Source organism: Drosophila teissieri, chromosome X, assembly GCF_016746235.2.
Source record: "Drosophila teissieri strain GT53w chromosome X, Prin_Dtei_1.1, whole genome shotgun sequence".
In the NCBI taxonomy this organism is placed as follows: domain Eukaryota; kingdom Metazoa; phylum Arthropoda; class Insecta; order Diptera; family Drosophilidae; genus Drosophila; species Drosophila teissieri.
The window spans coordinates 19,847,792-19,864,029 of NC_053034.1; the positions used below are offsets into that span (position 1 = coordinate 19,847,792).

The 16,238-nt window shown below is 46.3% G+C and overlaps 3 protein-coding genes across 8 annotated transcripts in view; 2 read left to right on the forward strand and 1 right to left on the reverse strand.

The window, feature by feature from the left end:
- Positions 1-273: 273 nt before the first annotated feature.
- On the forward strand, positions 274-8,445 carry LOC122624429 (small G protein signaling modulator 1). The gene is made up of 9 exons (XM_043803962.1): positions 274-339; positions 4,334-4,796; positions 4,863-5,082; positions 5,203-5,926; positions 6,035-6,361; positions 6,420-7,474; positions 7,559-7,863; positions 7,942-8,219; positions 8,296-8,445. Exons 1-9 carry the CDS (start codon positions 291-293, stop codon positions 8,382-8,384), a joined length of 3,510 nt encoding a protein of 1,169 aa, XP_043659897.1. The 5' UTR covers positions 274-290; the 3' UTR covers positions 8,385-8,445.
- Positions 8,446-10,515: 2,070 nt separating this feature from the next.
- Positions 10,516-12,568, forward strand: LOC122625144 (glutathione S-transferase theta-1). 2 transcript variants are annotated; one of them, XM_043805069.1, is made up of 4 exons: positions 10,516-10,655; positions 11,341-11,487; positions 11,778-12,200; positions 12,277-12,568. In XM_043805069.1, exons 1-4 carry the CDS (start codon positions 10,565-10,567, stop codon positions 12,420-12,422), a joined length of 807 nt encoding a protein of 268 aa, XP_043661004.1. In that variant the 5' UTR covers positions 10,516-10,564; the 3' UTR covers positions 12,423-12,568. The 2 variants fall into 2 exon arrangements, with proteins under 2 accessions (XP_043661004.1, XP_043661005.1); XM_043805070.1 differs by lacking the exon at positions 10,516-10,655 and adding an exon at positions 11,087-11,209.
- Positions 12,569-13,021: 453 nt separating this feature from the next.
- The window catches only part of LOC122625142 (serine-rich adhesin for platelets), a 39,561-nt gene continuing 36,344 nt past the window's right edge, over positions 13,022-16,238 (reverse strand). For all 5 annotated transcript variants that reach the window (XM_043805065.1, XM_043805068.1, XM_043805066.1 and 2 more), the window contains one exon: positions 13,022-16,235. In XM_043805065.1, coding sequence (XP_043661000.1) covers positions 14,767-16,235 — 1,469 coding nt within the window. In that variant the 3' untranslated portion in view covers positions 13,022-14,766. The remainder of the gene's footprint in view (positions 16,236-16,238) is intronic.

Below are 16,238 nucleotides of genomic sequence, written 5' to 3' on the forward strand. Positions count from 1 at the left end.
TAAACTCCAAGCCATTATATGTACATACATATATCTGCACCCATGCGGCCCGATTTTGATTTCAGATAAAGTATCTGAAGAATGCCTTTGTGTTCAATCGGAAATTAATAGTTGTGAGAGTGGTTAGAGGAAGGGCAACAGAGTAAGACATTAAAGCCACTTTGTGTTGCAATCAATTTCAATGGAATTCAGGCCTGCGTTTTGTTTGCAAAATAATTTTAAAAGGTGTAAGCTGGAGCAAAAGTATAACTTTTTCCCAGAAAAGTATTCGTCTTCCCTTGTAGCCACAAATGGAACATCGCTGTCCCTTTAAACCGATTAAAGTGTCCATAGCTCCTTGTAAGTACACAAAATGGCTCAGGGTCGTAAGGACGAAATTAAACGAAATCCCCTCATCTATATATATATATATATATATGTATATATTTATATATATGTACACCATATAGCCGTGTTCACATCAGAACAAATATCGAGGAGCCCAGCGAACAAAATGCGAACCAGCGAACAGCGAAACATTTCGGGCGATGAAAATAGAATCATTTTATTTAAAACGCTGCTGGCTAGGAATAGACAACCACACGGGCGGCCATTATCCCCCATTTTCCCCCCATTTTCCTCCCATTTTCCGCTCCCCTTAATTAAGGTTCGACCTTGAGTGTGTGTGTGTGTGGCCCAAAATGGTTATTGAGCCTGTTTAAGCCATCAATTGCCATTTGGTGGGCCAAATGAATTTACGATTGCAGGCAGAGGACACCATCATAGGACGAAGGACCCTCCAGGACCTTCCCAGAGTCTGGTTTTTCCCATCTCCCATCTTTCCTGAAGTTGGAAGAAACTGAAATTGATTTTCAGAGCGGCAAATTTCGCTCCTGATTGTTCTGCGGATAATTGATAAAGTTTCTCGTAGAGCTTCTGCATTCTGTTGCTCTAGAGTTTCCTTTTAATTTTTAAGAGGAATTTCGAAACGTTTTCATTGGTTTTGTCTTCCACGTCGATTTTGATTTTCATTGGCCCGATTGATTTATTACCCATACGCCAGGTGGGTTGCGAAAAATGTTTCATATTTTATGAAGTGTAATCTGTTTAAGCTTTTACACTTTGGTTACTTTTTGGCTAGCTTTTAACTTTTGCCAGTTTCAAATATAATAAAATAATAATATATATATAATATATATCGATGAAAACTAAATATATTGAGATTGATGGTTGCCCTCTCTTGGGTTCCATTTCGGCCTATTCGAGATGTTTAGTAAGGGTTTTAACTTAATCAAACGCTTTGCCAGATTTTAAAGCAAGCGGTTAGTGTGATGAAAGCGGTAAAAGTTTTACTGTCGCCGGGAGCTTTAAAGATTGCCTTTATGGCTTCGCTTGCACCTATTACTATGTGCGTGCTGACCTACAGCTTCTCCCGGCGGGATAATCGCTGGTCAAGACCACGTCCAAGACCATCAAGCTCGTCAAGGTCGCTGTGCACGGGTAAGGACCCGCCCAAAGGACCAGCCCCGCCCCGCCCCGCCCCTTTCCATCCAGTGGCTCTGGCTGATGCTGCTCCGGCTGGTCGATCCCAAAGGGGTTCGTGGCCAGCGCCAATGTCGATGGAGCTGGAGACCACTGCACTGGGAGAAAAATGTATCCATATGCTTTTTTAACCAACTCTAACTTTAAATAACTTAGGGCAGTTCACAAACTAAGTCTTAATTCACAACACTTCGCCATCTTTATCTTTTTGTTTGGGGGAAACTCAGAGGGATTATTTCGGAAATTAAAAGAAACATATTTTACTATGGACAACAGTACGTATGAGTGATATATTTAAAAATCTTAATTCATGCCTAAAAACCGTTTTATTTCCATACTTATGCGCTGTTTAAATGTCGTTAAGGTTTATGCAACATTCTTCATCATGTTGTTCGATCATGGCAAAGGTTTTAAAAGTAGTATTTATTTAATCAGAGGCAGGAATAAATTTAAGGCAATTCAGGAATAAATGATGTGAATACATTTTTTGTAATTTACATAGGACGTTGGGTCTTAATGTATGTATGTATGTACATGCACATACATATATGTATGTACATAAAGGTACAATTATCCGAGTATCTTTTATTATTTACTTTCGTTTGGCCGCGTCCACGGAGGCCAGGCAAACAAATAAAGAAATCAGCAAAAGGCAAATGCAAATAGCGAATGGCAAATGGCAAATGGCAACTGGCAACTGGCGGGATGAAAAACTTTCTCCACTTTCTCGCCAGCATATTTGCATTTCCCGGCTGATGGAAAGTGCAGTTATTAAAACTTGTTGCCAAGGCCCGTGCTGCGTACATTTAAATGCTAATTACATGCAATGGCTGGTCGAAGGGAGATGGAAAACTAACAACAAGTGTCAAATGCAAAATGGAAATGGTGCAACAAAGGAGCAGCAATTAAAAAGGGGCCCCATTACGTGCCACCACCACCCACCACCCACTGGCACCCATCTCCACCCATCAAGGACGTGGCATGGCGACAACGCGGTCGGCGTTCCAGACGGCGAGCACTTTGTTGTCGCCACAGACCCACAGTGCCGCACTGTGCCACACAGTTCACAGCTCCGGAGACCCACTGCCCCACCTACAAGTCCACATCCACATCCACTTCCACGACCACGTCGTCATCCGCAGCCAGCATAATGAAGCGAGCTCAGTGGGCGGCGACCATCAGCTTGCCAGTGGGAAGTGCATCCGGGAAACCCCAAAACCAATATCCAATCCGAAGTCAATTTGATGGAATATTGATGAGGCTTTTTTACGACGCCCAGTTGGCATCTTAGAAATGTATTACATTTCTCCAAAGCTTGGTTGTTTACTTTTGCATTAGACATACGTTTTGCACTGCAAGTCCTTACTCCATCGATCGCTATTAAGGCGCCAATTACTCAGATTACTGAGCCAAGCTGACCCGTCATTTCACTATTATCATAATTTAGTCCTCATTTTGGGCCTCCCTGTGAAAGATTGTTAGTTGTGCCAATTTCTTTAATATAATATTCCTAATAATGATAACCATACCATAGTCCTCTCTTTAGATCTCCCTGTGAAAGATTGTTAGTTGTGCCTATTTCTTGAATACAATAAGTAATATTGTGCAGAAACCATGATCAGGATTCCGATGCCGAGCACCTAAGACTCGACCGCACCATTGGAGTCTGCAATTACAGCGATTCCATCTGGGGATCATAATTCCTAATCATTTATGGCTTTGATTGGCTTGTTTTATGGCCTGTCCATCGGTCCATCGTTCCACTTGCCCCCGATCTGCGTGTATTCCCATTGTGCGCCGAGTGGTCCTTTGACCATCATTCATCATCCATCACCCGAATGGATCTGTGAGTGTGTACAGATACTCCGTGGGTATCCGGGCCAGCCACGGATGCCATGCTACCATGCTACTAGCCGTCGCTCCGACTGGAAAACAATTAATGAAAATGAAATTAAACGTGGCCGCAGGCCATCGTGCGTTTTGAGTGCAAATGCCATTAGCATTCTGGTTGGAAAAGTGTTTGAGGGGCGGCAGTCAACACATGCTGGACATATTGAGTTTCAGAGACTGCAGGACGAACAGGACATGGGGGATATGTACATATACATATGTATGTACAGGATAGGATGTGGCGCTTGGGGTAAATGTTTACTGGGCGTTGGCGATGTGATTTCATTTTAAGACCCGACGGGGTTTACTTTTCCTTGGACTCACTCGGCGAAATGTAATAGCAGGGGATTGTCAAACATCACTATTATTTATAATCATTAAAATTACTCATCTTGGGCAGCGATCGAATTTCCGCGACACCGAATATAGTTTATTTGATGCGCAGTAAATATTTAAATATTAAAAGAATGTGCACACAAAACTAATTACACAACTATTACATTCCGCCATCTGTTTAATGACTTTACCCTGATTGACTATCAGTCATCGGTGACCTTTATAAACACAGATAAGATTGTATCACGGATCAGATCGACTATCGCTATCTACATTTTTATGGTGGAAGTGATTACATTTTTGCGACACATTTTCGACACGTATTTATTGCTAGACATTTGATTTGGCAAATAACCAAGGACAAAATTATTGCCCTATTTAGATAATGCGGCCATAGATGCTTTATTCTATTTACTATGATAACAAACATACAAAATACATTTTAAAAAAGGAACTATATAGTTAAGTGCCTAAAATACTGCTTACTGTGATCCAAAATCCTTTCCCGTTCGAGAACATACATCTGAACTTTGCCCAGATGTAGATGATTCCATACGTTTTGTACATGTTTTGTATCCATTTCCAGATGGCTCCGACTACAAGGAGCGGCTGATAGCCAGCGTGAAGAAGGAGGTGAAGCAGCTGATGGAGGAGGCGGTGACCAAGAAGTACGTCCACGAGGAGAGCAGCTCGGTGACCTCGTTGTGCGGCGCCGTGGAGGCCTGCCTCAGTCAGGGCCTCCGGCGGAGGGCGCTGGGACTGTTCAAGACCTCGTCGACGACGGCGCTGCTGCACAAGATCGCCAAGAGCTGCCCGGAGGCGGAGCACATCAGCAAGCTGGTGCAGGAGATCGAGGCCAGCGATCCCAGCAAGCGGTCCTCCAGCAGCAGCGACAGCTTCCAGCGGCCGCCGATGCTCAAGAAGAGCAGCAGCAACTCGATGTCCAGCGGCACCAATGCGGCGGCCACCTCGTCCTCCGCCTCCGCCTCCGCTTCCGCTTCCATTAGCGTCAGTGCCAGCACCTCCAGCATGTCCCTGGCCAGCATGAAGTGAGTTCCCTTAACGGAGTGCAAGATTGGAATCGACCTAAAGCAAATTCATTCCTATTCGCATAGGTATCTGTGGATTCGGTTGGCTCTCTACGAGAAGCGACTGACCAAGATCATTGAGTACCTGGTGAGCAATGCCAGCAGCTTCTACGACCGGGACTCCCTGGTGTCCGATCCGGACTACGGCTCCATCCTGAGCTCCTTGCTGGTGGGTCCTTGCGCCCTGGAATTCACGCGGGCCAAAACAGCCGATCACTATTGGACCGATCCGCACGCAGACGAACTGGTGTGTATAGCTGGACACCAGTTCCCAAGTTATCCCTAAATAGTTTTACTAATAATACCTAATATATAGAAATAATTCAGTTGAAATAAGTAAATATATATGAATCCCCCATGAAAACAGGTGCAACGTCACCGGATCAGCTCGTGTCGCCGCTCCTCGTCGACGTGTTCGCGTCCGGCGATCATCAACTTCAAGCGGAGCCTGAACACGAGCTCCGACGAGGCGGGCACTGGATCCTTCAAGTCGATCGCCTCGGCGAGTGTGGCCAAGGACTACGTGGAGTCGCTGCATCAGAACGCGAAGGCCACGCTGCTCTACGGCAAGAACAATGTGCAGGTGCTGCCCAAGGATGTGGCCGAGCCCATGCCGGGATACCTCAGCCTGCACCAGCACATCCAGACGCTGACCATCAAGTGGACGCCCAACCAGCTGATGAACGGCTACACCGAGGCGGAGGAGGCGGACGACATCGACAAGGACACCTTCTGGGCCTACGCCCTCAACATTAACGTGGACGAGATCGTCTACGTCCACTGTCACCAGAGTCGCGGCGAGGACAGCGGCGGCACCGTCATCCTTGTGGGCCAGGACGGCGTCCAACGGCCGCCCATCCACTTCCCCGAGGGCGGGCACATGCAGCAGTTTCTCAGCTGCCTGGAGACAGGTCTCCTGCCGCACGGCCAGCTGGATCCCCCACTGTGGTCGCAGCGGGGCATCGGCAAGATGTTCCTGTGGCCCAGGAGCATGCGACGCCGCATCCTGCCCTCGGTCATGGAGTCCGTGGACGAGACGCCCATCGACTACGTCTTCCGCATCGTCAGCAAGAGCCGCCACGAGGAGTTCGGTGAGTGCTACAGCTACAACTACAAAGAATACAGAACATACATATCGTTGTTCTTCATTGCTAAACCCATTCTGAGTTATTAAACCTATGACTACTCTGCTTCTCCAGCTGCCACCCACTCCATCCTGGACTTTGTGCGCAGCACTCCGCGGCGGGCGCAGCTGAGCAGCTGTTCCACCACCGGCAGCAGCGACTGCTCCAACAAGAGCCTCTCCATCGACCAGTTCCCGCTGGAGTCGCCGCTGCTCCTCCAGCAGCAGCAGCAGCAGCAACAGCTGCTCCAGGCGCAGAGCACCAGCATTGAGATGGTCTGCTCCACGATGCGCCGCCAGATCATCTCCAGGGCCTTCTACGGCTGGCTGGCCTACTGTCGCCACCTCTCCACGGTCCGCACCCACTTGTCCGGTCTGGTGCACGGCAGGATTACGCCGGAGAGTGAGTTGGCAAGACTCAATGATGCCTCACATATTGTAACTCTCTTTTTTGCTTTCAGTGAAAGCCGATGAGGAGGGCCTGACGAAGGAGCGCTGGCAGCTGCTGAATGTGGACGGCGTGCTGGAGAATGCGAACGAGTTCTTTCGCCTGGTCTACTTCGGTGGCGTCCAGCCGGAGCTGCGGCAGGAGGTGTGGCCGTACCTGTTGGGCCACTACGCCTTCGGCTCCACGACGGAGGATCGCAAGAAGCAGGACGAGACCTGCAAGCACTACTACGAGACCACGATGAGCGAGTGGCTGGCGGTGGACGCCATTGTGCAGCAGAGAGAGAAGGAGAAGACAGCGCGGGCGGTGGCCAAGCTGAGTTCCGGCAGCAACTCTGGCAACGAGAGGACCGTGCGGGCAGCCGACCTCGAAGCCGGTGGCGAACTGGAGAACGAGGTGTTCGAGGACATCTCGGACATTTCCGATCCCGGGGATCTGGAGTTCGATGAGCAACAGCAGCAGCAGCATCAGCAGCAGGCGGAGTGTGCGGTGAGTGGCAATCACCTGAGCGTGAAGCCCATTCCGAGGGCCATGAAGACCAGCACGGATTCGGGGCACGTGGACGAGGGCGAGAGCTTCAATGAACTGGACGAACCGGATGAGGGGGACAACAATGCAAAGCAGCAGCAGGATCCAAAGAATCCGGAGTCTGAGGACCAGGTGGAGTACCGGAAGCTGGAGGACCAGCTCAATCCGGAGCCCAGCTGCTCCGCATCCACAGCCTCCTCGTACGAGACAGTGGGACCCGGCGATGTGCATCAACGCCCGACCAGCGACACGCGCAGTGTCCTCAGTCCGGAGTACTTGAGTGCCGACGACCTCCAGCTGCCGGACGATGAAGATGCAGTGAAGCCACAACCGCCGGCTGCCGCCGCTGTCATCATCACAAAGGCCTCCGTGGACATCAGCAACTGGGAGCGCAGTCCGAAGACGGCAGAGGGCGACCAGATGTCACCCCTTGAGGAGCAGGCTGCAGAATCCGGCGGAGCAGGCGTCAATATGGATGCGCTTCAGCAGCCCAAGTCCGCTTGCGCTTCACCAGCCAGCTCCAATGGAGGTGTCTACAGTGTAAGTAACTAACTAACTTCTTTAATCACATCTGAGATATTGTTTTATTTCCCGGGGTAATCCTTTGGCTCGTAATCCTTGCAGAGCGAACTCCTGGAGCAGTTCGGGCTGAATCTGCACCGGATCGAGAAGGACGTGCAGCGGTGCGACAGGAACTACTGGTACTTCGCCAACGAGAACCTGGACAAGCTGCGCAACGTGATCTCCACGTACGTGTGGGAGCACCTGGACGTGGGCTACATGCAGGGCATGTGCGACCTGGTCGCTCCCCTCCTGGTCATCTTCGACGACGAGTCGCTCAGCTACAGCTGCTTCTGCAAGCTCATGGAGCGCATGATCGAGAACTTTCCCAGCGGCGGAGCCATGGACATGCACTTTGCCAACATGAGGTGAGTGCCTAATGGCCAAGATGGCCATTAGTGCTGCCACTATTTGAGTCAGTCGGACTAATCCCCCACTTCGCACAGGTCCCTCATCCAGATCCTCGACTCGGAGATGTACGACCTGATGGACTCGAACGGCGACTACACGCACTTCTACTTCTGCTACAGGTGGTTCCTGCTCGACTTCAAGAGGGAGCTCGTCTACGACGACGTCTTCGCCACCTGGGAGGTCATCTGGGCGGCCAAGCACATCGCCTCCGGCCACTTCGTCCTCTTCCTGGCCCTGGCCCTGCTGGAGACCTATCGCGACATCATCCTCTCGAACAGCATGGACTTCACCGACGTCATCAAGTTCTTCAATGGTGGGATGCACGCCATACATCTTATAAGTGAAATTCTATCTAAAACTATCTATCTATATGCTTATTTTGGTTTCAGAAATGGCCGAACGCCACAATGCCCAGTCGGTGCTCCAATTGGCCCGGAGTTTGGTTCTCCAGCTGCAGATGATCATCGAGAACAAGTAGAGGAGAACAATAGAGGATGGGCAGAATCCAGCTATAAAGTTATATAGAGCGTTATTCTAGAATGTAGATCGTAGTTCAGTCAAATTTCGTTTGCCAAAATACACCGAAACCCACTAAGATAACAATGCGAAAACGCGGATTAACAAACAAACAATAAGAATCGAATAAGTCGATCGATGTCTTCGCTATAAAGTATTCAAGCTAGATTTGTATGCGACCAGAAACCACTGAAGAAACTGAACCTGTAACTGTAATCCTAATGGTAACCCAACCCTATGTCTAGTGTCTAGTAAGTTCTTCCCAAACTCTTCACGCATATCCCCAAATGGAGGAAACCAGAAAACAGGGGCAGCAAATGCATAAGACTCTGATCAAAAGAATGACAACTTATATGAAATCTAAAACCTTATACAACTGTTTAGACATCAGTTACTTACACTGTGCACTCGAACAATTTGTTTTCAGTGCAGTGGTATACATACACGGAAAACATATACTATGTATGTACTATGTGTTATTATGTAGAGAAAATCAGGAAAGTGCAATGTAATTATCACGTTATATCAAAGTGCGAATTAGATTATCAATATACACACAACAAGTGCGTTTAGCTGATATTTCAGATAAACAAGTAATACTAAATTTATTTATTTAAAACATTAAAAATTTAAAACTTTCAATATCAAGTATTAGAAAACGTTGGACTGAGAGGTTAGACGTCTTCAACGCTCTATTGTTTGTACATTATCAAATTTTCGAGTATTTCAAGTAAGACAATGACCAGAAATTTTCAAAAAAAGCCTAACAATATTTATGGGGCTGTATTAGCAATCGCACATCAAACAAAAAGCACATGCGACAAATATTAAATTACGTTTCGTTCCCAAGTAAACCGAACCTTCTACTAGATTGAAGCAAAGACAACTAAACTCAGTACCAGCGAAAAATATCCAATTGTGTGTAACAATCAAGTCAACAATAAGTCAAGTACCCCTAGAGTACCATATGTATATGTATATGGGCGGCATATCGTCGGATCTTGTGTGTCTATTATATCTATATACGCTGCCAAGCCAAACCAAGTTCCAGCTTCATTTAATTGTATCTTATTTTTATATAAATATATTTACAAGGCGCAGTCAAGGCGTACGCATAACTATTTCCCCCACTGTGTGATCTCTCTCTCTACACCGAGTATAAATGTTGTGGATTATCTTTATACCCTAATTATACTCTTTGTAAATGTACCTTTCCGCGGCCAAAAAGGAGGTGGACGACACCTCGGCTCCACTTTATCTCAATTACAAATACCACTTATATACGTGTGTATATATACGTCTGTGTATATATATACGCCCACGCAAATTGAATATGAATATGAATATATATATATACATATATATATATATGTAGTTAAAATGTATACAAGTACAAAGCAAATGACGTCGGAATGTTTAAATCGGAATTAATAAATACACATACGATATATACCTTATCAAAAGCGAAGTTTGCGTGGCGGATGCCGAGGTCTAGATACAGATATATCCCGATCCATCAGCTGATCGCCCCATTCACCTGTTGCCACAGAACTCGAGGTAAACAATTTCTCCTTATCGAGCGATAAGTCGAACCTTCCGTGGAGTTTCTATTCGTGGCCTCCGCAGTTGCCAATTGCTTAGAACTGGATTGATTACTTATTACTTTGCAGATTGGCAGGGGGATGAATGAAAGGCAGCTGCACTGCAAAAAACATATGGAGCTCACTACCACCTCGGAATTTTGATTAGCTAATTATTGCATTATGGAGATCTCTCTCTTTAGTTGAAGTCATATGCGACTTTTCGTCCTGTTTTGTGCATTTTTCATATATTTTCATATACCATTCGCAACATTTTCAGAGAATAACTCCTACTGAGTATTTGTTTATAAATTACCCACAAATATTCGTTTAAATTTGCAGTGTAGCCAGTGTGGCAAAGAGGGAATTCCGCCTTATCTCGAGAGTTAATAATACCTTGCGCCTATTTTCTTTCATTTCTGTTTATTTGACTCGCAGTCGCAGTCGCATTCGCATTTTCTCCCAGATTGCAGATCATCCACAACCGAGGTATATATAGTGAGTTAGAGCAGCTGCATCCAGTTCATTCACTGGCTCGATTCGAAGGAGTTCGGATCTCGCCATGTCGGTGTCGTTTTTGGCCAGTTTACTGGGACTCAGCAATGACGAGGATCAGCTGCAGTTGGCCTTTGATGAGGTACAACATCGCAGAGGTTAGTTTACAAAAATGTTTTCAAAGTATAAATATAAGAATCAAGTTTAGTAGAAGTACTGACAGCAGTTGATTCAAGTTTCTAATTTCATTTATTTGTTTTAAATATAACAGTGTTTCATATAATATCAAAATTATAGACGAAGTGAGTTATTTATTCATTTACTATGCCATCTATGGAGAAGTATAGTTGTAGTTTTTAAAAGAACAAATTATGGAATGTAAATTATGAATGTATCGAATTTACAAACTGTGGCCAATAAGTGATCTAGAACCCTTTTATTTAAGCACATATTATTGGATTGTATTATTTATTGATTCAGAAATAGTTTTTTTAAATTGTAAATGCGTTCGTTACGTGATTTTCCCATTAACGCGCATCACTACTGAGCGCAGAGCTTTTCGTTGATAAAATTCACTACGTAAAGCTCGCTCTCCACACACTTCACCACTGCCCTACGTACAACTGGTTGCCCAGCCAGCTGATTCCGATTCCGATCCAAGTCGGAGCTCAGTGGCATAGCGGCCTCCAGTTGCCCACAGACCGTGTTTGTGGTGAGTTCGGGGGTATGGAGTGCTGCTCCGCGGCTTCTTCTCCGCGGAGATTCTTGGGTGATCTTTGGACCGGCTCCCATTTGTTTATGAAGCCCCCAACCGCTGTAACCGTAGCCACCTCCTCTTTGCAGTTCCCTCCAGACAGCCAACGAACCTGAGGATGTCCGCTCCCATTCGCTACTACTATGACCTGATGTCACAGCCCTCGAGGGCGTTGTTCATTATCTTCCGGCTAAGCAACATGCCCTTCGAAGACTGCGTGGTGGCCCTGCGCAATGGTAAGGGTATTCAGGGTGCGGGTCAAAGTGTGTCCATATGGTGAGCAGGTATGCCAACAAATCACGTACCTCAAACAGAATACAAAGCGTAACTTATTTTTGATGATCAATACATTTGATCATTTTGCTCACTCTCAAAAATGATACCTTGCGAAAGGATTTATCATTTCAATTTTATATATCATTTGAATGAGTGCGTAACTGGCACCATCTGTGTTTCTGTGTGGATCCACACGCCACCGCCATTATTTGTTGCAATCTAATCAATTGACCACGGTCTTTGCCCCTAGGCGAGCACTTGACCGATGACTTCAAGAAGGAGATTAACCGCTTCCAGCGCGTGCCCTGCATCCACGACAACGGCTACAAGCTGGCGGAGAGCGTGGCCATCCTGCGCTACCTGAGCGCCAAGGGCAAGATACCGGAGCACCTGTACCCAAAGTACTTCGTCGACCAGAGCCGCGTGGACGAGTTCCTCGAGTGGCAGCACATGTCCCTGCGGCTCACCTGCGCCATGTACTTCCGCACCGTGTGGCTGGAGCCGCTGCTGACCGGACGCACTCCCTCCGAGGCCAAAATCGAGACGTTCCGCATGCACATGGAGCGCAACCTCGACGTGGTGGAAGAGGTCTGGCTGGAGGGCAAGGACTTTCTCACAGGATCCACCCTCACCGTGGCAGACATCTTTGCAGCCTGTGAAATCGAACAGACACGTACGTTTACTTTCCGTTTTAGGATAGTTCAAGTATTTCCCAGTTGTAAAAATCACATTTAATCCATTCAATCCAGGAATGGCCGACTACGATGTCAGGATCAAGTACCCCAAGATCAGGGCGTGGCTGAAGAGAGTGCGCCAGAGCTGCAACCCGTACTACGATGTGGCCCACGAGTTCGTCTACAAGATCTCCGGCACGGGTCCACAGGCCAAGCTATAAGCTCCAACGTTCACAAAGCCATTCTGTACATAGATCATTATCATTATCATTGCTGGGGAATTAGATATAGTTGATAAAGCGTGTTGACACTGGGAACAAAGCGAAAATAAAAAGAGCTTGTTTCTGGTTTATACTTGTACAATTTATTCTTAATATTGGTTGTTTCTTTTTTATTGTGTTGTCAGCATTATAGAAAATCCACATTTACTTGTTGTTGAAAAAAATCATAATACAAATAAAATATATATAGATGTATACATGTATAATAGAAAATACAATTTTTAAAAAATAACTACCTAAAGTCTAACAAAAAATTGTTTTTAGTTAATCATAATATTTATATAGCAACGTTACGCGCTTGGGTACTTTCTATATACTTTTCGCCTGCCTTCTTGTTTCTTTTTTTTATATTCTGCCATCGGGTAACAAAACAAAATGCGTAGAAAATATATAATGTTTATATATCCTTTTCGGGGGTGGTGTAAATCATAATTGTGAATGAAATCAAAAAAATTAACTCGTATATACAGCAAAAAAATTGGAGGAATACTATACAACTACTATCTAATTGCTTAATTATATGCATATGCGTTTGCATGTACTTGTATGCGTTCTTTTATTTGCCAAACTTAAATCATATACAAACTACACAAAAATATATAATATTATATATGTAAATGTAAATGTAAATTTATGCCGTTTCTCGTGCGTCATATGGTAAACATATAGTCGCTTTATCAATCAAACCTAATTTCGAACACGCCATCCCTCCTCCGGTCGCCTGTCGGGAAAATCTATCCCCCACTTCATAGCTTTGTAGCTGCACCTGTATCAAGCATTTTCCTCAGCACCATCCAAATAAATAAAAAAAAAATTGGTTTATACAAAGAAACAAATTTTGTGGGTGGAAAAGAGGTTAACAGAATTTAAAGCCAATAATTTAAGGCACCAAAAATGGGATCATCAACCCTACGATTTTTGTACAACAGGTACAGAGGTACACAGAAAAAAACAAATCAACTAGCACATCTAAATTAAGAACAGAACTGATCCCTATGCAGGACCTAGCACAACTGAGTTGTCAGAGGGACGCATGCCAGTGCACGGACGCGGACGCGGACAGGCGACTCTTTCAATTTTCCCTTTACGTAGGTGGTTGCTTATGCGATTTCTCTGTATTGTGTTGTATAAGTTTTACAAAATAGTTTCTCTCTCTTTCTATCTCCCTCTCCTTATTTCTCCTTGTCACTCCTTATATATATCTTGCTCTGTCTCTCGCAATATATGTGCCATCTTTGCTTGGTTCCCATTTAATTTGTGTGTTTTGTGTATTTTGTGTATTTCGTGTGTGCGAATAAATTACTTCCTGCCCTCGTACAGATTGTTTTTCCTGCGTTGCATTGTTACGATTTGTTGTCTCCTGAAGTTGTGCCTTTTCATTACAGTGCATTAAGCAATTCGATCTCGGATCCTTGCCAACTAGTTAAGTTAGGTTTCCTTGGTTGGGTTTCAATGGGTTATATTTTGTAATATATTTTAGTCGACACAACTTCCTGGGGTCTGCACATGAATATATAAATATATTGTGATAGAATATGTAATAATATGTATTTCAACTGCTCTGCTGAATTGTTTCGCAATCAACTCTTTTTCTACACTCCTTTTGGTTAACTTTTAAGACCCAATTCGGACACAACACTGCAACTGCACATTGATATAGGTATATAGTAAAATAGATTATGGTGACTACTTTTTACAGAATCTAAGTAGCATAAGGTATTTTCGCCCCTTTTAAGTGGCTTTGCCCAATTTGAACGTAGAATTCGTTTTGACCGTTTAACATGCCAAACTCAGTTTTAAACGCGAGGGCTGTGAAGCAAGACTACTTAGAGGTGTTCGAAAAGCCTTTGCTACAACGATTTGCCTTTTTAGCAACTTTGTTCAGGGTTAACATTCAATTTAACTTTGTTTTTGTTTTAAATGTGTGTTTAGCATTTGTGTGTTTAACAGACTATTGTTAAATATCTTCTCGTTATGCCTTTGTTTATATATTAAACCTTTCGATAATACTCTTGTAAACTGTGGGATTCAAAGTGTCAATTAATCAGGTTAACCACATTTAAACAACTGCTATTTCGGGGTGGTCTTGTCGCAGTAATCTGCATTAGGAGCTATAAACTAAGTTTTTCGTCAGGTTTTTCAAAACGCGATATAAGCAGACTGTCTGCTTTTAACCATACTACAGTTTTAGATTTGTGTAGACTGTTTCCTGTGAATGTGAGTTCGCAAGACTGTTTCATGCATGTGAAACTGCTTTGTTTTCACAGTTTGGGGATCTAGGTTCTTAGAAGCGACCGCGGTTAAGGTTCTTAATGCGTATGCCCACTTCCAGGACCTGATCTCCGTTCCCAGCGGGAGTTGTGCTGGTGCTGCTGCTGTTGCTGCTGCTTCCGCTGCTGTTGTTGCCACCGACACCTACACCAGTTGGCGGTGCACCCGAGGCTACTCCCGCTACTCCACCGCCGTTGCCATTACTGCCGTCGCTTTGGGGTGAGTTATTGTTGTTGCTGCCGGATCCGGAACTAGATCCGGGCAACGCTACACTGGCTTCGGCGGCGGCTTGACCCGTACCGAGGCGCCGCAGCACCGTGGTAGTGGTCGTTGTGGTGGTCGTCGTCTCCGCCGCAGCTGCGCCGCTGCCTCCGCCGCCAGATGTAGCGCTGCCCAGCTTCAGCAACTGCTGCTGGTGATGGCGATTGTGGTGATTGTAGTTTATGGCCGCCAGGTCGTGACCGTGTGAGTGATTCGAGCAGCCACCATTGCTGGCGGAGTAGTCGTGAGGTCCGCCTACCGTATGCCGCCGCTTAATGGATCGATTCTGCTTGTTCTGGATCTGGCGCTTCTTTGTCAGGTTCATGTCAGTCTTCTCGTCCTTGGTCAAGCCGGTGGTGCTCAATGCCTGGCAGCAAGCCACCCCCACCGCCACCGCTCCAGCTACTCCGCCCGATACTCCCGTCGCTACTCCTCCGGATGGCTGCGCCGTTATGTGCCGGGTGGAGTAGTTCCGGCAATTGAAGCTGGCGCTGCGAAATAACCGATGATCGCGTCTTTTTTTGTTGTAGCGCTCGATAAAAAACGAAGGCGACGGGCGTTCACCGAGAAGCAGCTTCTCCTTGGGATCACTGGTGGTCGAGCCCTCGGAGTCGTCCTCGGAGGCAGCTCCTCCGGCGGATGCCACCACCCTTTCAGCGCCTCCAGCGGCTGCGTTGCCTCTTTCGTAGCTTAGATAGTTACTGAACCTGGGATGTATGCTTTTGGTTAGCGTAGTGACACTGCTCGAGGAGCTGCGCGAGGGAATAGCGCCGGCCCCACTGCTCCCGGTCGGCGTGCCGACGGGCGTGGCTGCTCCGCTAGTTGGTGCAGTGGAGCTTCCTTGATGAATGGGCACCGTGGCTGAGTGCTGTAACTTATGTGCCGCTTTAAGCAAACTTGGTGGTAGTGGCGCAACTCCAGCCGACTGCTTTGAGGGCTTTTCATCGCCGCCAATTGTATTGGTGGCCGTGCAGGAGCGGCTCAGGTGCAGGGATAGGGGGGCTGTCTCAAGGGGATTGCAAAACTGATGGAACAGCCGCTCAGGCGACTCGTCCGCATACGGAATGTTCTCGGAGTGCATGTGCAGTGGCTGGCCCAAGGTGTGCCGCCGGTTCTTGGGAAACTCGGGCGATCCATTCTCATCGTTCGATTCGGAGCCGCTGCGCAGGTTGCGTAGCTTGCTGTCCAGTGTGTCCGTAATGGTTGTCAGCGACATGGAACCTG